We start from the raw sequence: 20,815 nt of genomic DNA on the forward strand, positions 1-20,815 counted from the left end.
CTGTCAGCTTGGTCTTTTCTTAAATGTAATCCTTAGGTTATTTCCAGGAGGCGTGGCTTATTAGGGGAAATGACTTTCAGCTAGCTCTTAGTGGTCACCCGTGAGAGTAAATGTCATTCCTGTTAATTACATACTGCAAAATTCGAATGTTTTTCTTGGACACATTCTGTTATATTAATGTTATTTATTACATGCGGTAGTATAATAATTATAACACATAATTGTATTGTTAGGAGCATATACCCACGTGGGTGATTGAAAGATGAACTGAGGTCCACACTCCAGTCCAGTTGGTGGTGGTAATGCACCTTAAAGTTGGTTGCCAACCTCCATATAAAGTCCAAAGCAGAAGAAGAAGACTAGGAGAGATTTAATCTGTGGATTTATTGTGAGAGTAGAGAACACATGATTTTGTGTGACTCAAAATGGATTGATATTCTACAAAGACCAGACTAAAAAAAGGACCTTGTGCATTTCAGGTAAAAATAACAACCGATGTTTATATCCCAGGACACATGAGCTAACAACAGCAAGTTACTAGCTAAATGTCCATGAGTGTTTTATATGTGTTTTGCAGTGTCCCCAAGTTAATCTAGTTGGTTTGGAGTTATGGTTGATATTTCAACCTGCGTGTCCTGATCGTGTCTGGTGTGGATGGACAAATTCAACCTGCGTGTCCTGATCGTGTCTGGTGTGGATGGACAAATTCAACATGCGTGTCCTGATCGTGTCTGGTGTGGATGGACAAATTCAACATGCGTGTCCTGATCGTGTCTGGTGTGGATGGACAAATTCAACATGCGTGTCCTGATCGTGTCTGGTGTGGATGGACAAATTCAACATGCGTGTCCTGATCGTGTCTGGTGTGGATGGACAAATTCAACATGCGTGTCCTGATCGTGTCTGGTGTGGATGGACAAATTCAACATACGTGTCCTGATCGTGTCTGGTGTGGATGGACAAATTCAACATGCGTGTCCTGATCGTGTCTGGTGTGGATGGACAAATTCAACATGCGTGTCCTGATCGTGTCTGGTGTGGATGGACAAATTCAACATGCGTGTCCTGATCGTGTCTGGTGTGGATGGACAAATTCAACATGCGTGTCCTGATCGTGTCTGGTGTGGATGGACAAATTCAACATGCGTGTCCTGATCGTGTCTGGTGTGGATGGACAAATTCAACATGCGTGTCCTGATCGTGTCTGGTGTGGATGGACAAATTTAACATGCGTGTCCTGATCGTGTCTGATGTGGATGGACAAATTCAACATGCGTGTCCTGATCGTGTCTGGTGTGGATGGACAAATTCAACATGCGTGTCCTGATCGTGTCTGGTGTGGATGGACAAATTCAACATGTGTGTCCTGATCGTGTCTGGTGTGGATGGACAAATTCAACCTGCGTGTCCTGGTCGTGTCTGGTGTGGATGGACAAATTCAACATGCGTACGATGGAGCACGTGGACACACCCGCGTTTCCCGGTGTAGTCAGCATGTTGGCATATGATAACTACACAGCAGAATAGATGAACAGGAATGACGATTTCACAATAACCCAGCATCCAGCTTCAATAACCCAGCTTCAATAACCCAGCTTCAATAACCCAGCACCCAGCTTCAATAACCCAGCTTCAATAACCCAGCTTCAATAACCCAGCACCCAGCTTCAATAACCCAGCACCCAGCTTCAATTACCCAGCACCCAGCTTCAATAACCCAACAACCAGCTTCAATAACCCAACACCCAGCTTCAATAACCCAGCACCCAGCTTCAATAACCCAGCACCCAGCTTCAATAACCCAGCACCCAGCTTCAATTACCCAGCACCCAGCTTCAATAACCCAGCACCCAGCTTCAATAACCCAGCATCCAGCTTCAATTACCCAGCTTCAATAACCCAGCTTCAATAACCCAACAACCAGCTTCAATACCCCAGCACCCAGCTTCAATAATTCAGCTTCAATAACCCAGCTTCAATAACCCAACAACCAGCTTCAATAACCCAACACCCAGCTTCAATAACCCAGCACCCAGCTTCAATAACCTAGCACCCAGCTTCAATAACCCAACAACCAGCTTCAATAACCCAGCACCCAGCTTCAATAACCCAACACCCAGCTTCAATAACCCAGCACCCAGCTTCAATAACCCAGCACCCAGCTTCAATAACCCAGCTTCAATAACCCAGCCCCCAGCTTCAATAACCCAGCACCCAGCTTCAATAACCCAGCTTCAATAACCCAACAACCAGCTTCAATAACCCAGCACCCAGCTTCAATAACCCAGCACCCAGCTTCAATAACCCAGCTTCAATAACCCAGCCCCCAGCTTCAATAACCCAGCACCCAGCTTCAATAACCCAGCTTCAATAACCCAGCCCCCAGCTTCAATAACCCAGCACCCAGCTTCAATAACCCAGCTTCAATAACCCAGCACCCAGCTTCAATAACCCAGCACCCAGCTTCAATAACCCAGCTTCAATAACCCAGCACCCAGCTTCAATAACCCAGCATCCAGCTTCAATAACCCATCACCCAGCTTCAATAACCCAGCACCCAGCTTCAATAACCCAGCACCCAGCTTCAATAACCCAGCTTCAATAACCCAACACCCAGCTTCAATAACCCAGCTTCAATAACCCAGCACCCAGCTTCAATAACCCAGCTTCAATAACCCAGCATCCAGCTTCAATAACCCAGCACCCAGCTTCAATAACCCAGCTTCAATAACCCAGCACACAGCTTCAATAACCCAGCAACCAGCTTCAATAACCCAGCTTCAATAACCCATCACCCAGCTTCAATAACCCAGCACCCAGCTTCAATAACCCAGCTTCAATAACCCATCACCCAGCTTCAATAACCCAGCACCCAGCTTCAATAACCCAGCTTCAATAACCCAACACCCAGCTTCAATAACCCAGCTTCAATAACCCATCACCCAGCTTCAATAACCCAGCACCCAGCTTCAATAACCCAGCTTCAATAACCCAGCACCCAGCTTCAATAACCCAGCATCCAGCTTCAATAACCCATCACCCAGCTTCAATAACCCAACACCCAGCTTCAATAACCCAGCTTCAATAACCCAGCTTCAATAACCCAGCACCCAGCTTCAATAACCCAACACCCAGCTTCGATACCCCAGCTTCATAACCCAGCTTCAATAACCCAGCTTCAATAACCCAGCACCCAGCTTCAATACCCCAGCACCCAACTTCAATAACCCAGCACCCAGCTTTAATAACCCAGCTTCAATAACCCAGCACCCAGCTTCAATAACCCAGCATTTTTTTAAAGTGAATTGATTTGTCTGCATGACTTTGTTGGATTAAACTAAGCCATGCCATGAATTGGTTGGCAATTAGCCTAGTGGGTTAAGAGGGTTGGGCCAGTAAATCAAATCACATAAAATGTTATTGGTCACATACAAGTACACATGGTTAGCAGATGTTATTGCATGTGTAGCGAAGTTCTTGTGCTTCTAGTTCTGACAGTGCAGCAATATCTAACAAGTAATCTAACAATTCCACCTTGAGATAGAAGCTGTTTTTTAGTCTCTCGGTCCCAGCTTCGATTTACCTGTTCAGACCTCGCCTTCTGGATGGTAACAGGGTGAACAGGCAGTGGTTTGAGTGGTTGTTGTCCTTGATGATCTTTTTGGCCTTCCTGTGAAGGAAGGGTGCTGTCGATGTCCTGGAAGGCAGGTAGTTTACCACCGGTGATGCGCTGTGCAGACCGCACCACCCTCTGGAGAGTGCTGCGGTTGTGGCCGGTGCAGTTCGCCGTACCAGACGGCGATACAGCCCAACAGGATGCTCTCAATTGTGCACATGTAAAAGTTTGTGAGGGTTTTAGGTGACAAGCCAAATTTCTTCAGCCTCCTGAGGTTAAAGAGGCGCTGTTGCGCCTTCTTCACCACACTGTCTGTGTGGGTGGACCATTTCACTAACTGAAAGGTTCCTGGTTAAAATCCCCGAACCGACTAAATAAAAAAGATGTCAAAGAGCCCTTGAGCCCTTGAGCCCTTGAGCCCTTGAGCCAGGCACTGAACCCTAATTGCTACTGTAAGTAACTCTGGATAATAATGTCTGCTAAATGGTCAAATGGAATGAAGAACTATAGGCTTATTTTCACAATGCAACGCGTTACATTCAAATCACAAACTACCAGCCGCACAGATTCAAACTTGATATGGTCTGCGTACGGTTTAAATGAACGAAAGCCTGAATTAATGCAATAATTAACGGAATTATTGTAAACAGATACCTGCTTGCATTTTTTGCAGGCTGTGTATCCATTCTACCGGGTTGTTGTTTGCCTTGTCCACAATGACTCCAAAATCCTTCCAAGCTGGGGATTTATTTCCCCTATGCAACACCTGTTTCTACAATGGTGTTCCCCGCATCATAACCTTTCTTCGTATTTCTCCTGTTACGTTAGCCATTTTCGCGTGAGCTAGGAGTCAAGGAACATGAACTTGACAATGTAATGTCACGTGGCGGAAGAGACCAAATTAGGAATGTTTCAGCACGACACCAATAGTAATGGACGGTTCCTGGGGTGGCAAGGTAGACTAGTGGTTAGAGTGTAGAGGTGGCAGGTAGCCTAGTGGTTAGAGTGTAGAGGTGGCAGGTAGTCTAGTGGTTAGAGTGTAGAGGAGGCAGGTAGCCTAGTGGTTAGAGTGTGGGGGCGGCAGGTAGCCTAGTGGTTAGAGTGTAGAGGTGTCAGGTAGCCTAGTGGTTAGAGTGTAGAGGAGGCAGGTATCCTAGTGGTTAGAGTGTAGAGGTGGCAGGTAGCCTAGTGGTTAGAGTGTAGGGGCGGCCGGTAGCCTAGTGGTTAGAGAGTGGAGGCGGCAGGTAGCCTAGTGGTTAGAGTGTAGAGGTGGCAGGTAGCCTAGTGGTTAGAGTGTAAAGGCGGCAGGTAGCCTAGTGATTAGAGTGTAGAGGTGGCAGGTAGCCTAGTGGTTAGAGTGTAGAGGTGGCAGGTAGCCTAGTGGTTAGAGTGTAGAGGTGGCAGGTAGCCTAGTGGTTAGAGTGTAGAGGTGGCAGGTAGCCTAGTGGTTAGAGTGTAGGGGCGGCAGGTAGCCTAGTGGTTAGAGTGTAGGGGCGGCCGGTAGCCTAGTGGTTAGAGTGTAGAGGTGACAGGTAGCCTAGTGGTTAGAGTGTAGACGAGGCAGGTAGCCTAGTGGTTAGAGTGTAGGGGTGGCAGGTAGCCTAGTGGTTAGAGTGTAGGGGCGGCCGGTAGCCTAGTGGTTAGAGTGTAGGGGCGGCAGGTAGCCTAGTGGTTAGAGTGTAGAGGTGGCTGGTAGCCTAGTGGTTAGAGTGTAGAGGTGGCTGGTAGCCTAGTGGTTAGAGTGTAGAGGTGGCTGGTAGCCTAGGCTATGTCTGCCTCAGTGCTCCCATAGCCAGTGTTATCCATAGGAACATGAAGTAGCCAGCCAGGCTCACCCGGGCCGGGCCAGCGACTATCAGGAAATAACAACCTATTAACGTCGGGTAGTCAGCTGTTGTACAAGATGATATCAATAATTCTGACTGCACCGGGGCCTTTAAAAGAATCCTGTAAGAGTCTGCTGACTTCCACAGGCTTCAAGTTTCCTTTTAAAGGGGCATTTTCTCAGCTATCTGTAATACAGGTATGATTGAAGACGGAAGCAGGTGTTTAACATGGGCTTTGCTACACAAACAAAGCAGCAGTTGACTAGTCCATTGTCAACACTTTGATTGAATCAGTAGACATATAGCAATGTCTTTGAAAATACCATACAAGATCCACTGGCCTGACACATGTTATACTGGATCCTCTGGCCTAACACATGTTATACTGGATCCTCTGGCCTTACGTATGTTATACTGGATCCTCTGGCCCAACACATGTTATACTGATCCTCTGGCCTAACACACGTTATATTGGATCCACTGGCACAACACATGTTAATGCTAGATCCTCTGGCCCGACACAAGTTATACTGGATCCTCTGGCCCGACGCATGTTATACTGAATCCTCTGGCCCGACACATGTTATACTGGATCCTCTGGCACAACACATGTTAATGCTGGATCCTCTGGCCCGACACATGTTATACTGTATCCACTGGCACGACGCATGTTATACTGAATCCTCTGGCGCGACACATGTTATACTGGATCCACTGGCCCGACGCATGTTATCCTGGATCCTCTGGCCCGACACATGTTATACAGGGTCCTCTGGCCCGACACATGTTATACTGTATCCTCTGGCCCGACACATGTTATACTGGATCCTCTGGCCCGACGCATGTTATACTGGATCCTCTGGCCCGACACATGTTATACAGGGTCCTCTGGCCCGACACATGTTATACTGGATCCTCTGGCCCGACACATGTTATACTGGATCCTCTGGCCCGACGCATGTTATACTGGATCCTCTGGCCCGACGCATGTTATACTGGATCCTCTGGCCCGACGCATGTTATACTGGATCCTCTGGCCCGACGCATGTTATACTGGATCCTCTGGTCCGACGCATGTTATACTGGATCCTCTGGCCCGACGCATGTTATACTGGATCCTCTGGCCCGACGCATGTTATACTGGATCCTCTGGCCCGACATCGTTAATGTTGGTCCTTGCACACGAAAGAAAAAAGACGGAATATGCCAGAAAACAATAAGTGGATTTTGACTTTTGATCGTTACCACATTTATATGGGACGTATAAATTCACTCACATTTATGAGACGTATGAAATTCATGCTCTCTCCCGCCGTGTAAAGAAATTCAACTGCAACCACAACACACACACACACACACAACACGCGCACACTACACACACCCAGGGAAGCGAGAGGCAGGACAGAGCGCATACTGTCAAACCAGCAGTGTTTCCCCCTGTCATCGCTCACTTTGTGACTGACAAACGCCTGTCCTCCTATCAATATATCGCTAGAAGATGCATATTGTTCATTCTAGCGGAAGGAAGGCTCAGCTATTTTTTTTATCTGACTAGCGAACTGAAAAGTTGCCTAGTTAATTTTAAGTGGAAAAAGGAGTCTGTGATCAGCTATTCAGGCGACACCTCGTAGCCGAATGCACTGTTTCCCAAACTAGGGGTCCCGACCCCATGAGGGGTCACCTGATTTTGAAAATGAAGTCAGGGGAGAAAATCTCAACTACAATTTTTTTTATTTTTTTTATATATGAGGTTGATTGAAATAACCAGGATTACGTCAGTAACCTCAGGTAGCCTCTAGATACGGTTGTATTAAACAAAGCAGATTCTGTTTTCTTCCTACAAATGTGCCTCTTATCTTTTTGAACTGTGTGAACTATAAAATATTATGACCCCCATCACTGAATGATAAAGACTGTGTTTCCCTCTGAATTACCCACAAGGCGCACAACACTCATTAGAACAGAGTGGACAAAACCAGGCACTAAATCAGACTGGGAGAAAAGTAACATAATCAATGAAGATTGAAATACTGTCAAAAGTACTGCCAGACTGATTTATAATAGACTGCCCCAATTTTAAAAAAGTTAACATTGGCCTTTGATTAAATCACATTTTTGTGGTACAAAAATAAAATCCAAATTAAAACAATAGCAGGGCATAAAACCGTCATTATTATTCCTCCTCATACACAGATAACAATACATTAGTCACTGGACACAAAAAAAGTACACCGCAAAAAAAACTGATAGTTACTGATAATGTTATTTGCACCACAATTCAACACAACAAGCTCCTGTGTTTGTAAAAAGTAAAAAATTAAAAAAATATTACCTTGATTTTAAAACATTTCCGACTGCGAACCGACCCGCGGGTTAGAATCATTTTTTTCATTCCACCCACCAGCTGATATTTTTTGATGGGTCAACCGACCCGGTGTAGGACTCTAGCTTAGAATTATTATTTTTTAAATGAAAACTATAGTTGACAAGTTGAATGTGATAAGAAGAAAAAAAAAATCCCATTTATGAAGATAATGCTTTTTTACATATTCATTGATGGAAATACCTAATGACCGTTATGCATTATCAATCTATAGGATCATTTGCATAATTCAGTGGAATTAAATTGACGCGTGTGTATTTTTGTTAGTCATCATGTTTATCACGCGCGCTCAGCTGACATTATACGGAGCCTGTGAGCAGAAAACTGTCAGACTTCGTACGAGAGTTGCTGCTACAGATTCTCAAACAGCTCATTCGTTGCTGCTGAAAGCGAAACGGGATTTTTAGAAGCCCAATCATTGCGTCATTACTCTTCTAGATTCAATCGCATGTTAAAAACTGTTTTGATGGCCACGATTTTAAAAAAAGGACTACTATTTTTATTTCTCAACTGGTAATTTAAGTTTGCTTCCCATTCGCCATTCAACTGCACATAGGGAACGGTAGGCAGTTTTTTCAGCGTGTCACACATCACTTTGCAACGAGCTGGAGACAGTTTTGCCTTTTGAAAACAAATAGTTAATTTCTTTAAACCTGAATGCTTTACTTCATTATGAGGCATGTCTTACCTTGTGTAACAGTTTTGCTTTCGCCCCTTACCTGGGCTCGAACCAGAAGCCCTCTGCACACATCAACAACTGACACTCGCGAAGCATCAGTTAGCTATCGCTTGACAAAAGCCGCGACCCTTGCTGAGCAAAGGGAAACAACTACTTCAAGTCTCAGAGCGAGTGACGTCACTGATTGAAACGCTATTTAGCGCCCACACCCCGCTAACTAGCTAGCCATTTCATACATGTTCTATTGGTTTTCAACTTTCTTTCATTGTCCAGAAGCTAAAGGCACAATCCTAGTCATATTAGCATCCTATGCTAGTTGTGGTGTTGTGGTGCGTTAACATGTGAACGGGATACTCAAGGAGTTGCTACACTCCACAGCAGCTGAAGGCTTGGACACTAGTCGCTACTGATTCATTCTCTGCATTGTGCCTACGTTATATTCCATACACCATGGTGTCCACATACCGTATTTCTACCCTAATAGTACTATTCATGTATAACTTTCCTAGGCTGTAGTCTTTGCCACATGACTTATGTAGGCCTAGGCTATGTCGTCTACAGGGGGAATGATGATCGCCTGTCCCTCATAGCCACTCATAACCTGTCCCTAAATCTCTTCTGGGCGGCAGGTAGCCGAGCGATTAGAACTTTGGGTCAATAGCCGAAAGGTCACTGGTTTGAATACCCGAGCCGTCGAGGTGAAAACTCCGTCGAAGGGTCCTTGACCAAAGCACTTTTAACCCTAATTAACCGCGTGCGTGCTGCACTACCATGGCTGACCTGGTAGAGCAACATATTTCACAGCACCTATCCGGTGTATGTGACAATAAAACACTTAATTTTTTTATAGGCTGAACTGTGGAATTCATGAGACGTGTATAAATATACTGTTGTCTTTGCGAATATCAGATGTCAGGGAACTGAGCGGAGTGCGGAGCTGTCCGGTGATACATTCTTTGATCCTACTTTCTCGCGCACAGCCAGCCCCGGCCAAGCTGCATTACCTACGGTGGGGCTGAATAATATAGGCCCTTTGCTATGGTTTCATACTCGCACTTTTCAAACCCATATTGCCAAATATTTCACGTGATTTGTGTTTTGTAGGCTACTTTGTACATAATTTCTCTATATGCACTACATAATTGATACGGCGTATACCTCCACTACACCACTGTGTTATGCATCGGTGGGGATTAACAAGTCAGTATACTAAACACAGTGGGTATAACCTCCACTACACCACTGCCCGACATATTAAGTGAAAATGTGTGCAATCATATTGCATAAATTAACACATAACAAAGGATAAATGTGACCCCAAAAAACACAACAAATCTCCCTTGACAAACAAGCCGTTATTATTGTCAAATAGGCAGTGCAAGTGCGCATGTCTATCACCTACATAGTCAGAGAGAGAGAGAGAGAGATTCTTCAGCAGCAGACAATAAAATTGATACAATTTTGAAAAATGATACAGTCACAAGATACGGATAATGGATGAAGTGTTCAGTCCCGACAGTCCAACCTCGTGGCATAAACGGGATCGGATCGAACACACATAAAGATCGGATCGAAACACACATAAAGATCGGATCGAACACACTCACACTCAAAGGAGGCTTTGGGTGGATTGGTCAGCGCATCGGCCGGACGGACACCTTGCTCTGGACTGAATTGGAATGTGCGCAAACAGTTTAGGGCGCAAAGAAACAAGGAAGAATAGGAAGTCATGAAAGTGTTTTCATTAAGTCCAAAAGTGCACACTTTTTTTTTGCCATATGAAAACAGCCACATACGAACTCTTTAGGCCTGTATATTAAACGGTATGGCGGTATTTACATGAATAGCTCACTTTGAATAAGGAAACTCTACTGGAGGCATTCGGGCGTAAAAATATATACATACTGTAATACAACGGCGGGTATGAAAACAATAGCTCACTTTAAATTGACAAACCTGGCCTACCAAGGCAGGCATGAAATCACCATGCATAGTTTAATATCGTAGTGGGTAGTTCACATTGAGTACGATTACATGTACACAGTAATGCGATTTATTGTGGTTTAAATAGTCAGATTAATACAATCGTTTGATTAAAAACGTTTTCATGCTTTGCAGGAAGAACGATTTCCCGTATAATCCTGTTTCCATGGACGACGACACGAGTAACTGTTTACAGCATCTGAAATCAGGTTACCTGATGTTATTCTGATAAATGTAGAACATCTAAATAAACGTTCTACCACAGCGACCATTTTATTTTTTTGGAGGAAGCATACTTGAGTCTGACTTCGGACATATAAATATTGTATGTGAAAACTACTTCTAAAACACATCCATGAAGTTGTTCCCAACTCCCTTCACTCGCGCTAAAAAGGAGGCTCCCTCGGCTGGTGCAGGCACATGCGCAGATCAAATACACCGCTGAAATGTGGTACCATATAACCAATTAGATTCCTGGAACATCCTACTGCATTTTTATTTGTTTTATTTTTTTAACATTTCTGATTAGTCCGGAGACAATACAAACAACAAATACAAGTCATTTAGTTAATTTGTTATCCAGTTTGTGTGTAACGGTGTTAAACATGGCAGGGTCTCTGCCCGGCCTGGCCCAGCCATGGTTTCGCCTCTTGTCTGTCACATGAATTGTATTGCATTGTATTTGAGTGCGCTTTTTACAACAGTAGTTTCTCGATAATTGTATTATGGAACGAGCGTTCATATGTCGCCTAATGCCTTGTGTGCATTGCTATACTTGTGAGGAAATAATACTTTATCGACATTTTAAATCTAGACGTTCTGATCTGTTGCATCAGCCTGATTGCTTTTAAAGTTGTTTTTTTGTTTCTGTTGCCTAGGCTTCTGGTTGTATGACTGGGGGGGGATCTATCTTCCCACAACTGTACCAGAGTCTTGTTTGGGATAGGCTATTTCTTTCTCGTACATAACGACAAGCCTACCAATAGAATAGGTCAACGTTTGTACTATGGGGGATAGTAGATTGACTGCCACGTTTAAATAGCCTATTGCAATCTAACATCGTCAAAGTGCGCATAAGAATTCGGTAAGAAGGACCGCACGCCGTTTGCATCCTCGAGTTACATGTTATGTTCAGATGAATTACCGTCATATCTAAATGTGATTTTCTGACATTCGGAGCAACGTGGGTGGACGACCCTAATCAGGTCATGCACTCTATCCATATGGGTCCGGTAAATGTTTTTTTTTTTTTTAACGGTCGTTAACTTAAAATGCTACCGGTCATATGTCCAGCGCCACATTTTCCTAATGGACACCAAGGAACTTGAAGCTCTCAACCTGCTCTACTACTGCCCCGTCGATGAGACAGGGGGCATGGTCGGTCCTCCTTTTTTCCGTAGTCCACAATCATCTATTTTGTCTTGATCACGTTGAGGGAGAGGTTGTTGTCCTGGCACCACACGGCCAGGTCTCTGACCTCCTTATAGGCTGACTCATCGTTGTCGGTGATCAGGCCTACCACTGTTGTCGGAAAACTCAATGATGGTGTTGGAGTCGTGCCTGGCCGTGCAGTCACGAGTAAACACCTGGGGGCCAGCCAGTCAGGAAGTCCAGGATCCAGTTGCAGAGGAAGGTGTTTAGTCCCAGGGTCCTTAGCTTAGTGATGAGCTTTGAGGTCACCATGGTGTTGAACCCTGAGCTGTAGTCAATGAACAGCATTCTCACATAGGTCTTCCTTTTGTCCAGGTGGGAAAGGGCAGTGTGGGGTGAGATTACGTCAACTGTGGATCTGTTGGGGCGGTATGCAAATTGGAGTGGGTCTAGGGTTTCTGGGATGATGCTGTTAATGTGAGCCATGGCCAGCCTTTCAAAGCACTTCATGGCTACAGACGTGAGTGCTACGGGTCGGTAGTCATTTAGGCAGGTTACCTTTGTGTTCTTGGGCACAGGGACTATGTTGGTATTACAGACTCAGACAGGGACAGGTTAAAAATGTCAGTGAAGACACTTGCCAGTTGGTCAGCGCATGCTCGCAGTACACATCCTCCCCGCAGCCTTGTGAATGTTGACCTGTTTAAAGGTCTTACTCAATTACTCCAACCCTCTAGCCCAACCCTCTAACCCAACCCTCTAACCCAACCCTCTAACCCAACCCTCTGGCCCAACCCTCTAACCCAACCTTCTAGCCCAACCCTCTAGCCCAACCCTCTAACCCAACCCTCTAACCCTCTAACCCAACCCCCCAACCCTCTAGCCCAACCCTCTAACCCAACCCTCCAACCCTCTAACCCATCCCTCTAGCCCAACCCCCTAACCCTCTAACCCAATCCCCTAACCCTCTAACCCAACCATCCAACCCTCTAACCCAACCCTCTAACCCAACCATCCAACCCTCTAACCTAACCCTCTAACCCAACCCCCCAACCTTCTAACCCAACCCTCTAACCCAACCCCCCAACCCTCTAACCCAACCCCCCAACCCCCTAGCCCAACCCTCTAACCCAACCCTCCAACCCTCTAACCCATCCCTCTAGCCCAACCCCCTAACCCTCTAACCCAATCCCCTAACCCTCTAAGCCAACCATCCAACCCTCTAACCCAACCCTCTAACCCAACCATCCAACCCTCTAACCCAACCCTCTAACCCAACCCTCTAACATAACCCTCTAACCCAACCCCCCAACCTTCTAACCCAACCCTCTAACCCAACCCCCCAACCCAACCCTCTAACCCAACCCCCCAACCCCCTAGCCCAACCCTCTAACCCAACCCTCTAACCCTCTAACCCAACCCCCTAACCCTCTAACCCAACCCCCTAACCCTCTAACCCAAACCTCTAACCCTCTAACCCAACCCTCCAACCCTCTAACCAAACCCTCTAACCCAACCCCCCAACCCTCTAACCCAACCCTCTAACCTAACCCTCTAACCCAACCCTCTAACCCAACCCTCTAACCCAACCCCCTAACCCTCTAACCCAACCATCCAACCCTCTAACCCAACCCTCTAACCCTCTAACCCAACCCTCTAACCCAAACCTCTAACCCAACCCCCTAACCCTCTAACCCAACCCCCTAACCCTCTAGCCCAACCCCCAACCCTCTAACCCAACCCTCTAACCCAACCCTCTAACCCTCTAACCCAACCCCCTAACCCTCTAACCCAACCCCCTAAACCCTCTATCCCAACCCTCTGACCCAACCCTCCAACCCTCTAACCCAACCCTCTAACCCTCTAACCCAACCCTACAACCCTCTAACCCAACCCTCCAACCCTCTAACCCAACCCTCTAACGCAACCCTCTAACCATCCAACCCTCTAACCCAACCCCCTAACCCTCTAACCCAACCCTCTAACCCAACCCTCTAAATCTCTAACCCAAACCCCTTATAAACATGGCTGTTTATAAGACAGTTATATGCAGTACAAACATGGCTGTTTATAAGACAGTTATATGCAGTATAAACATCCCTCTTATCCACTTATCCACGTGTTCCTTTTTCTCTCTCTTCCTCTGTTTACGTGTGTGTGTGTGTGTGTGTGTGTGTGTGTGTGTGTGTGTGTGTGTGTGTGTGTGTGTGTGTGTGTGTGTGCGTGCGTGCGTGCGTGCGTGCGTGTGTGTGTGTGTGTGAAGGAGAGGTCCAAAGAGGGGATGACATGCATGTTCCGAGGCTGTTAACATCGCTGAGGATTAGAAGACCAATAGGCTGCCAAGAGCTGTCAAGCCATGATGGACATACTGGTAACTTAACCTTAATTCAATCCTCCCTCTCTCTCTCTCTCTCTCTCTTTTTCAATTATCTCTCTCTCTCTCTCTTTTTAAATTCTCTCTCTCTCTCTCTCTCTCTACAAACACTTTCACACTCTCACTCTCTCTCCCTCTCTCTCTTTCACTCTCTCTCCCTTTCTCTCTCTCTCTCTCTTTCTCTCTCTCTCTCTCTTTGTGTGCCTCTGTCTTTTTCTCAGTGTTGTGCTGTTCTCTGAGTGTTGTATCTACTGTTGTGCTTGGTGTACCAACTTTACAGAACAAAAACGTTTTCACTCCTGAAGTGATGACTGGTGGTAACACCATGATGTTCATGTCAGGGTTAGTTCTGCTGTTTGTTCACCGGCAATTGCAAATAACCGCACCCAATCTGAGAACCGCACCCAACCCTAACCCGCAAATGCACTATAGGTAACAGTTACATTTTTATTTATTTTATACATTTTTATTTAACTAGGCATGTCAGTTAAGAATGAATTCTTATTTAGAATGACGGCCTACCCCGGACAAACCCGGATGACGCTGGGCCAGTTGTGCGCCGCCCTATGGGACTCCCAATCACGGCCAGATGTGATGCAGCCTGATACAGAACGATTTTTTTTTGACAGGGTGCCCAGGATTTTGTTTTGCCTCATTTAGAAATGTTTCTGCATATCATTTTCCACATTTTGGAAGGCTATTTGTTAGTCAACATGCAGCTTCTCTTATGTTGTCCTAGAAGACGAAACAAACCATTGCTCAACAGAATGATGTCATAAATGTGTTTTTCTGATAACATTTCAGTTCAGGTTCGATGCATATTTTATGTGGTTGAAGTACTATCTGCTTTCATTATGTTTTTATGATGAAGACGGCACCTCTACAGATCGTATCTAACTGCCCATTGCATTCTCTCCAAGATACGTAAAAACAAATAAATCATATTTCTCCATTCCTGTTCCCATGTCCAAATTTAGCCTACATTTAGTGTATAATTTTACTGCAATAAATACTTCATTTTGCAGGAGTTATTATTAATTAATAAAGGCTATAGCCCTATTCGCACGGGACTAGTATTACTGAAGAACTTTGGTTATGCACTTATTACCTCAGAATGTCCGTTATTACAGAGGACGATTCGAACGGGTAAAGTTTTTTTCCCTCCAAACTGCCCCCTGTACTTCCTTATATATATATATATATTTTTTATGTGTATAAATTGACAGTTATTACGGAAGCCTGGAGTTGTTTTTCTGTGTGGGTGTGAAGATATTTCAGCCTGTCCTGAAGATAACAGGCTACGCTGATAACTCGAGCTTGGTTCAGAAGTTTCTAAACCATACCAAACCATCTTTTGGTGTAGTGTCGCCATAATATCTGAATTGAAGAAGTGTGATCATAATCATTAGGATATTTTTTGGCGATCCGCAGTACGTCCTAAATGCCCCTCAGCCTTCAGGTGTCAGCTAAACAATTAACTTGCACTTGAGATGCATTTTAAGGCCATGGATGAGAAAGTGAACTTGTTCCGAACGTTGACGTCAGTTGTGTGCTGTTGCTTTGCCATCTGTTATCAGCGAGGGTTGCATTAAATTGGCGCAATATCTTTTTTAAATTATACATTTGGCGATGTTCAATTCATTCGCAAAAAAAAACAACGAATTAAAAAAAGCATTCACGGTGAACATGTAGACCCTCAATATATAGGCTATGAGCAGAACTTCGTTCAATTTATCGAATCAATTATAGTTATCTTGCTCAAACAGCAAACAACACCTGTCAAACTCAAGACATTTCTCTCAAAACACATGGATGTCGATTCGCACGGGACTACTATTATCAGAGGACTTTGGAGTTCACAAAAAAAAACAACAGTAGGTTATTCTGGTTAGTCAATGTCCAGATTTCAGTTTCCATTTAACCCATCTACACAGCAGACTACAGATCCCTTGACATCCCATATTAGGCCTATTTGAAGTCCCGTCTTGTGACTGTCGAATTTGTATAGAGCCTCACAATCAAACACAACATAGCTGGCATCGTCCCTTCTTACCTTTTCACCAAACATTACCTCTCTGTCCCTCCATTCTACTTATTTTCAACTCTTCCTTTGCAGTTTTTTTGTCCTATTGAATGAAATTCCGCTAATGTCTTTTTTTTTTTTGCCTCGGTGGATTGATGTTAACTTTTTCTGCCCGTTCTCAAAATCATTTTTGGTCTGATTGGATGTGTTGACCATTTGGCAGGCGTACAGCCTAACGTTTAGGCGTATGCTGTAATACCAGAAACACGAATATAATGAAACAAAAACCTCAATGTAGCCTATATAAATTGCACAATAATTATACATTAATGGATTTTTTTTTAAAGCTATTGTGTTTCTCTTTATTCAACCCATCCTTCGGCCAAACAATATTTAATGACCGTAAACTCATCTACCCCGCGGATATAACCACGGGGACTGCGGGTTATGAGTTAACCCGCGCACCACTAGTGTGTGTGTTTGTGGAGCAGAATAGTTATTCCCAAATTCCGTTTTCTCCGTTTTCTTTTTCAATAGTTTCTGTTTTCCTGTTCTTTTTTCTTCCGGTTTCTGCTCCCAAAATCACACTTTCTTTCTCAAAACAACAACATGGGGTTTCTAAGTAGACAACAATGCTTAATTAAACCACATCAGAAGGCCACTTTTTGGATGTCTGTGAAAAATATATATATATATCATTTTGGGGTGTATTGGAGGTCTTCACGGATCTACCCTAACCTACCTGAGATCTGACCCGGATGTTGTAGTTTACCCTCCCAGACCGTATCACGGTCGGTGGCAACGGGCCTCGGATCTGTGTGAAAATGTGTGAAATACCGACCGGATACGAAATTGTATTTGAAGAGTTTAGTTCCTTAATTTACACGCAAATTGCTCACATTTACATTTTATACACGAAAGTGATTGTCAGCGTGACCCCTTTCGTCAAAACAAATGTGTCAATATAATTTGATGACAAAACAGTATATTTGCTTTATGAAAACCGTCACTGCGGGTGAAATGGGCTATAGGCCTACTTGTTGCGCGAGAGGAGGACGACGTAGTAGAAAAGAATGATAGGCTATTTTAAAATGAGTTTCTGGAACATTGAATCGTTCTAACCGGATATGAAGAAGAAGAAACTGAATGAAAGAGTGTGCAGGGTGAAACAACTACCAGTCAAATCGTCTCTATGGACCTCATTTATGCTCGCGGGGTACGGATGGGGAAAAAGTTCAAGATCTGAACTATTTCATGTCATTGTTTTATTTATTATTTATATTTATTTATTCAACGTACTACTTTATTTAAGGTATTTCGTTTATATTTGTTTAGACTTGGACTATTTAGTTAGCCTATTTTGCTATTTTATTTGTGTATTTTCTATATTTTAAAAACAACAGTTTATTAACTAATGTTGAATGACTCGGGCAAAGTGACTCATTCATACGCTAGTTTCATGGCTTTCGTTCAAAAATAAATAAATTATACTGCAGAGTTACCGAGACATTCTTTCTGATCGTCTTTAATGAATGGCCAAACATTTTTGACCAAAGTTAACCTGCTCATGTTGTGTGTGTCTGCCTGTGCGGTAGTCTGATAGCCGTAGGTTTATCTGCAGAAACATTGTAGCCTAATTCCGAAAGGCTGACGAAATATTGATTTTGTAAGGCATGGATAGGTATAAACAATATCTGGACAATTTCTCTCTTCAATTAGGAATCTTTCATTAACAATCTGGACGGTAGGCCTACACAACCGTTGTGTGGATGACCTGTCTGTCAATCCACATCCAAAACCAATCTCAAGATGTAAAGGCTAATTTCTGTTGACCTAAAGGATATATCTACATTTCATTTAGAACAAAAAATATTAGGCTATTATAATGAGTTAGACTTGACTAATAGAAAATATACGTTTAACACTGTCTAACATACAGCACTCGCTGACTATTTACCATCCTGAAATCACCACATAAAAATTATAATCTCTAAATCTAACAAAATGCGCTTAAAGAGAAACACAATGAACAGATCTCTAAAATCCTCAAAATATTAAACGTCTAATTATAGTGTTGTCGTAGACGGAACTATTCACTGTTCTCTGTCTGGCACTCGATTATCATCCTATTATAGTGTTGTCATAGACGGAACTATTCACTGTTCTCTGTCTGGCACTCAATTATCATCCTATTATAGTGTTGTCATAGACGGAACTATTCAATGTTCTCTGTCTGGCACTCGATTATCATCCTATTATAGTGTTGTCATAGACGGAACTATTCAATGTTCTCTGCCTGGCACTCGATTATCATCCTACTCAAATATTTGGTCAACAGAATATAATGAAAACATTTCTGAAGACTTCATAATGTTCTCTATCTAACTATATGGATGTCATTATGAAAATACTAAGACCACAAATCACTTATGTTAGATACAACAGAAAATGCACATTTCAAATCAAAATCAGCAATCTTTCGGATCCATTTGGGTCAGATACAGACCTGACCCCAAATTTGGATCCGATTCTCTCTCTCAACTCAGACATGTTCTGGGTTGGATCTGGTACACCTCGAATCCAAATCTGATCCGATATTGATCCCCCCCACCACCGGATCTGGTCAGGATCTAATTAGTTTGGGATCTCAATTTTGGGATCCGAGAAGACCTCTAGTGTACCCTAGTAGTACCCTTTAATCCAAGTGTGCACCAGGAAGTGACTTGTTTGGTTAGCTGTGTTTCTTTAGCACACAAATGTAATGGCAGAGTTTGATAAATATATCACCACTGGATTGGTAAAAAATACTAATGATATCCTGATACCAGGTAGGCTTTGTAGTTAACATTTAATAGAGAAGGTTTTTTGGGAAAGCCTTTCCATCTACCAGAACACAGTTAGGTCTATCATTATCATCACTATATGGTTCCTGTTCCTTAAATGTAAATGAGTCAGCCATTCAGGGTTAGTTAGGGTCACTGAGGGAGCAGCCATTCAGGGTTAGTTAGGGTCACTGAGGAAGCAGCCATTCAGGGTTAGTTAGGGTCACTGAGGAAGCAGCCATGCAGGGTTAGTTAAGGTCACTGAGGAAGCAGCCATGCAGGGTTAGTTAGGGTCACTGAGGAAGCAGCCATTCAGGGTTAGTTAGGGTCACTGAGGAAGCTGCCATTCAGGGTTAGTTAGGGTCACTGAGGAAGCAGCCATTCAGGGTTCGTTAGGGTCACTGAGGAAGCAGCCATGCAGGGTTAGTTAGGGTCACTGAGGAAGCAGCCATTCAGGGTTAGTTAGGGTCACTGAGGAAGCAGCCATTCAGGGTTAGTTAGGGTCACTGAGGAAGCAGCCATTCAGGGTTAGTTAAGGTCACTGAGGAAGCAGCCATTCAGGGTTAGTTAGGGTCACTGAGGAAGCAGCCATTCAGGGTTAGTTAAGGTCACTGAGGAAGCAGCCATTCAGGGTTAGTTAGGGTCACTAAGGAAGCAGCCATTCAGGGTTAGTTAGGGTGTGCATGTGTGTGTGTGTGTGTGTGTGCATTCTGTTTCTCCCCTCTCTAATGAATGTCATCTTATTGTATGTGACTCCTAGGGCTGGGCGATATGGCCAAAATATATATAGATATATATATATTTTTTAAATTGACGGTATGACAATATTTGACTGTGTTTTTAGTTTTGAATAGTTAAAGTTCTACTTTTGCTTTATGAGTAGTGAGTGGTCCCGGGGTGGTTTATGAGTAGTGAGTGATCCCAGGGTGTTTTATGAGTAGTGAGTGATCCCAGGGTGGTTTATGAGTAGTGAGTGATCCCAGGGTGTTTTATGAGTAGTGAGTGATCCCAGGGTGGTTTATGAGTAGTGAGTGATCCCAGGGTGCTTTATAAGTAGTGAGTGATCCCAGGGTGCTTTATAAGTCGTGAGTGATCCCGGGGTGTTTTATGAGTAGTGAGTGATCCCAGGGTGCTTTATAAGTAGTGAGTGATCCCGGGGTGTTTTATGAGTCGTGAGTGATCCCGGGGTGTTTAATGAGTAGTGAGTGATCCTGGGGTGTTTTATGAGTCGTGAGTGATCCTGGGGTGTTTTATGAGTAGTGAGTGATCCCAGGGTGCTTTATGAGTCGTGAGTGATCCTGGGGTGTTTTATGAGTAGTGAGTGATCCTGGGGTGTTTTATGGGTCGTGAGTGATCCCAGAGTGCTTTATGAGTCGTGAGTGATCCTGGGGTGTTTTATGAGTAGTGAGTGATCCCAGGGTGCTTTATGAGTAGTGAGTAGTGATCCCAGGGTGCTTTATGAGCAGTGAGTGATCCCGGGGTGTTTTATGAGTCGTGAGTGATCCTGGGGTGTTTTATGAGTCGTGAGTTATCCCAGGGTGTTTTATGAGTCGTGAGTGATTTCAATGAGTCTTCCTCCATTCTCATTGTTTTATACTGTTCAATTCAACCAAAACAAATTTCAGCACTTTAAAAAAAATCATTTCTGCATTTCCTGCACTCAATTACAGTGGTAGAAAAAGTATTGAATTGTCAGACTTGAGTGAAAGTCAAGATATGTTTAATAGAAAATTACTCA

The 20,815-nt window shown here is 43.9% G+C and overlaps 1 protein-coding gene across 3 annotated transcripts in view; it reads left to right on the plus strand.

Moving 5' to 3' along the window:
• Positions 1–20,815, plus strand: part of LOC118939596 (regulator of G-protein signaling 20-like) — a 96,999-nt gene that overhangs the window by 10,329 nt on the left and 65,855 nt on the right. For all 3 annotated transcript variants that reach the window (XM_036947817.1, XM_036947819.1, XM_036947818.1), the window contains exon 2: positions 14,122–14,229. In XM_036947817.1, coding sequence (XP_036803712.1) covers positions 14,215–14,229 — 15 coding nt within the window. In that variant the 5' untranslated portion in view covers positions 14,122–14,214. The remainder of the gene's footprint in view (positions 1–14,121; positions 14,230–20,815) is intronic.

This window comes from Oncorhynchus mykiss, chromosome 16, assembly GCF_013265735.2.
Source record: "Oncorhynchus mykiss isolate Arlee chromosome 16, USDA_OmykA_1.1, whole genome shotgun sequence".
Lineage (NCBI taxonomy): Eukaryota > Metazoa > Chordata > Actinopteri > Salmoniformes > Salmonidae > Oncorhynchus > Oncorhynchus mykiss.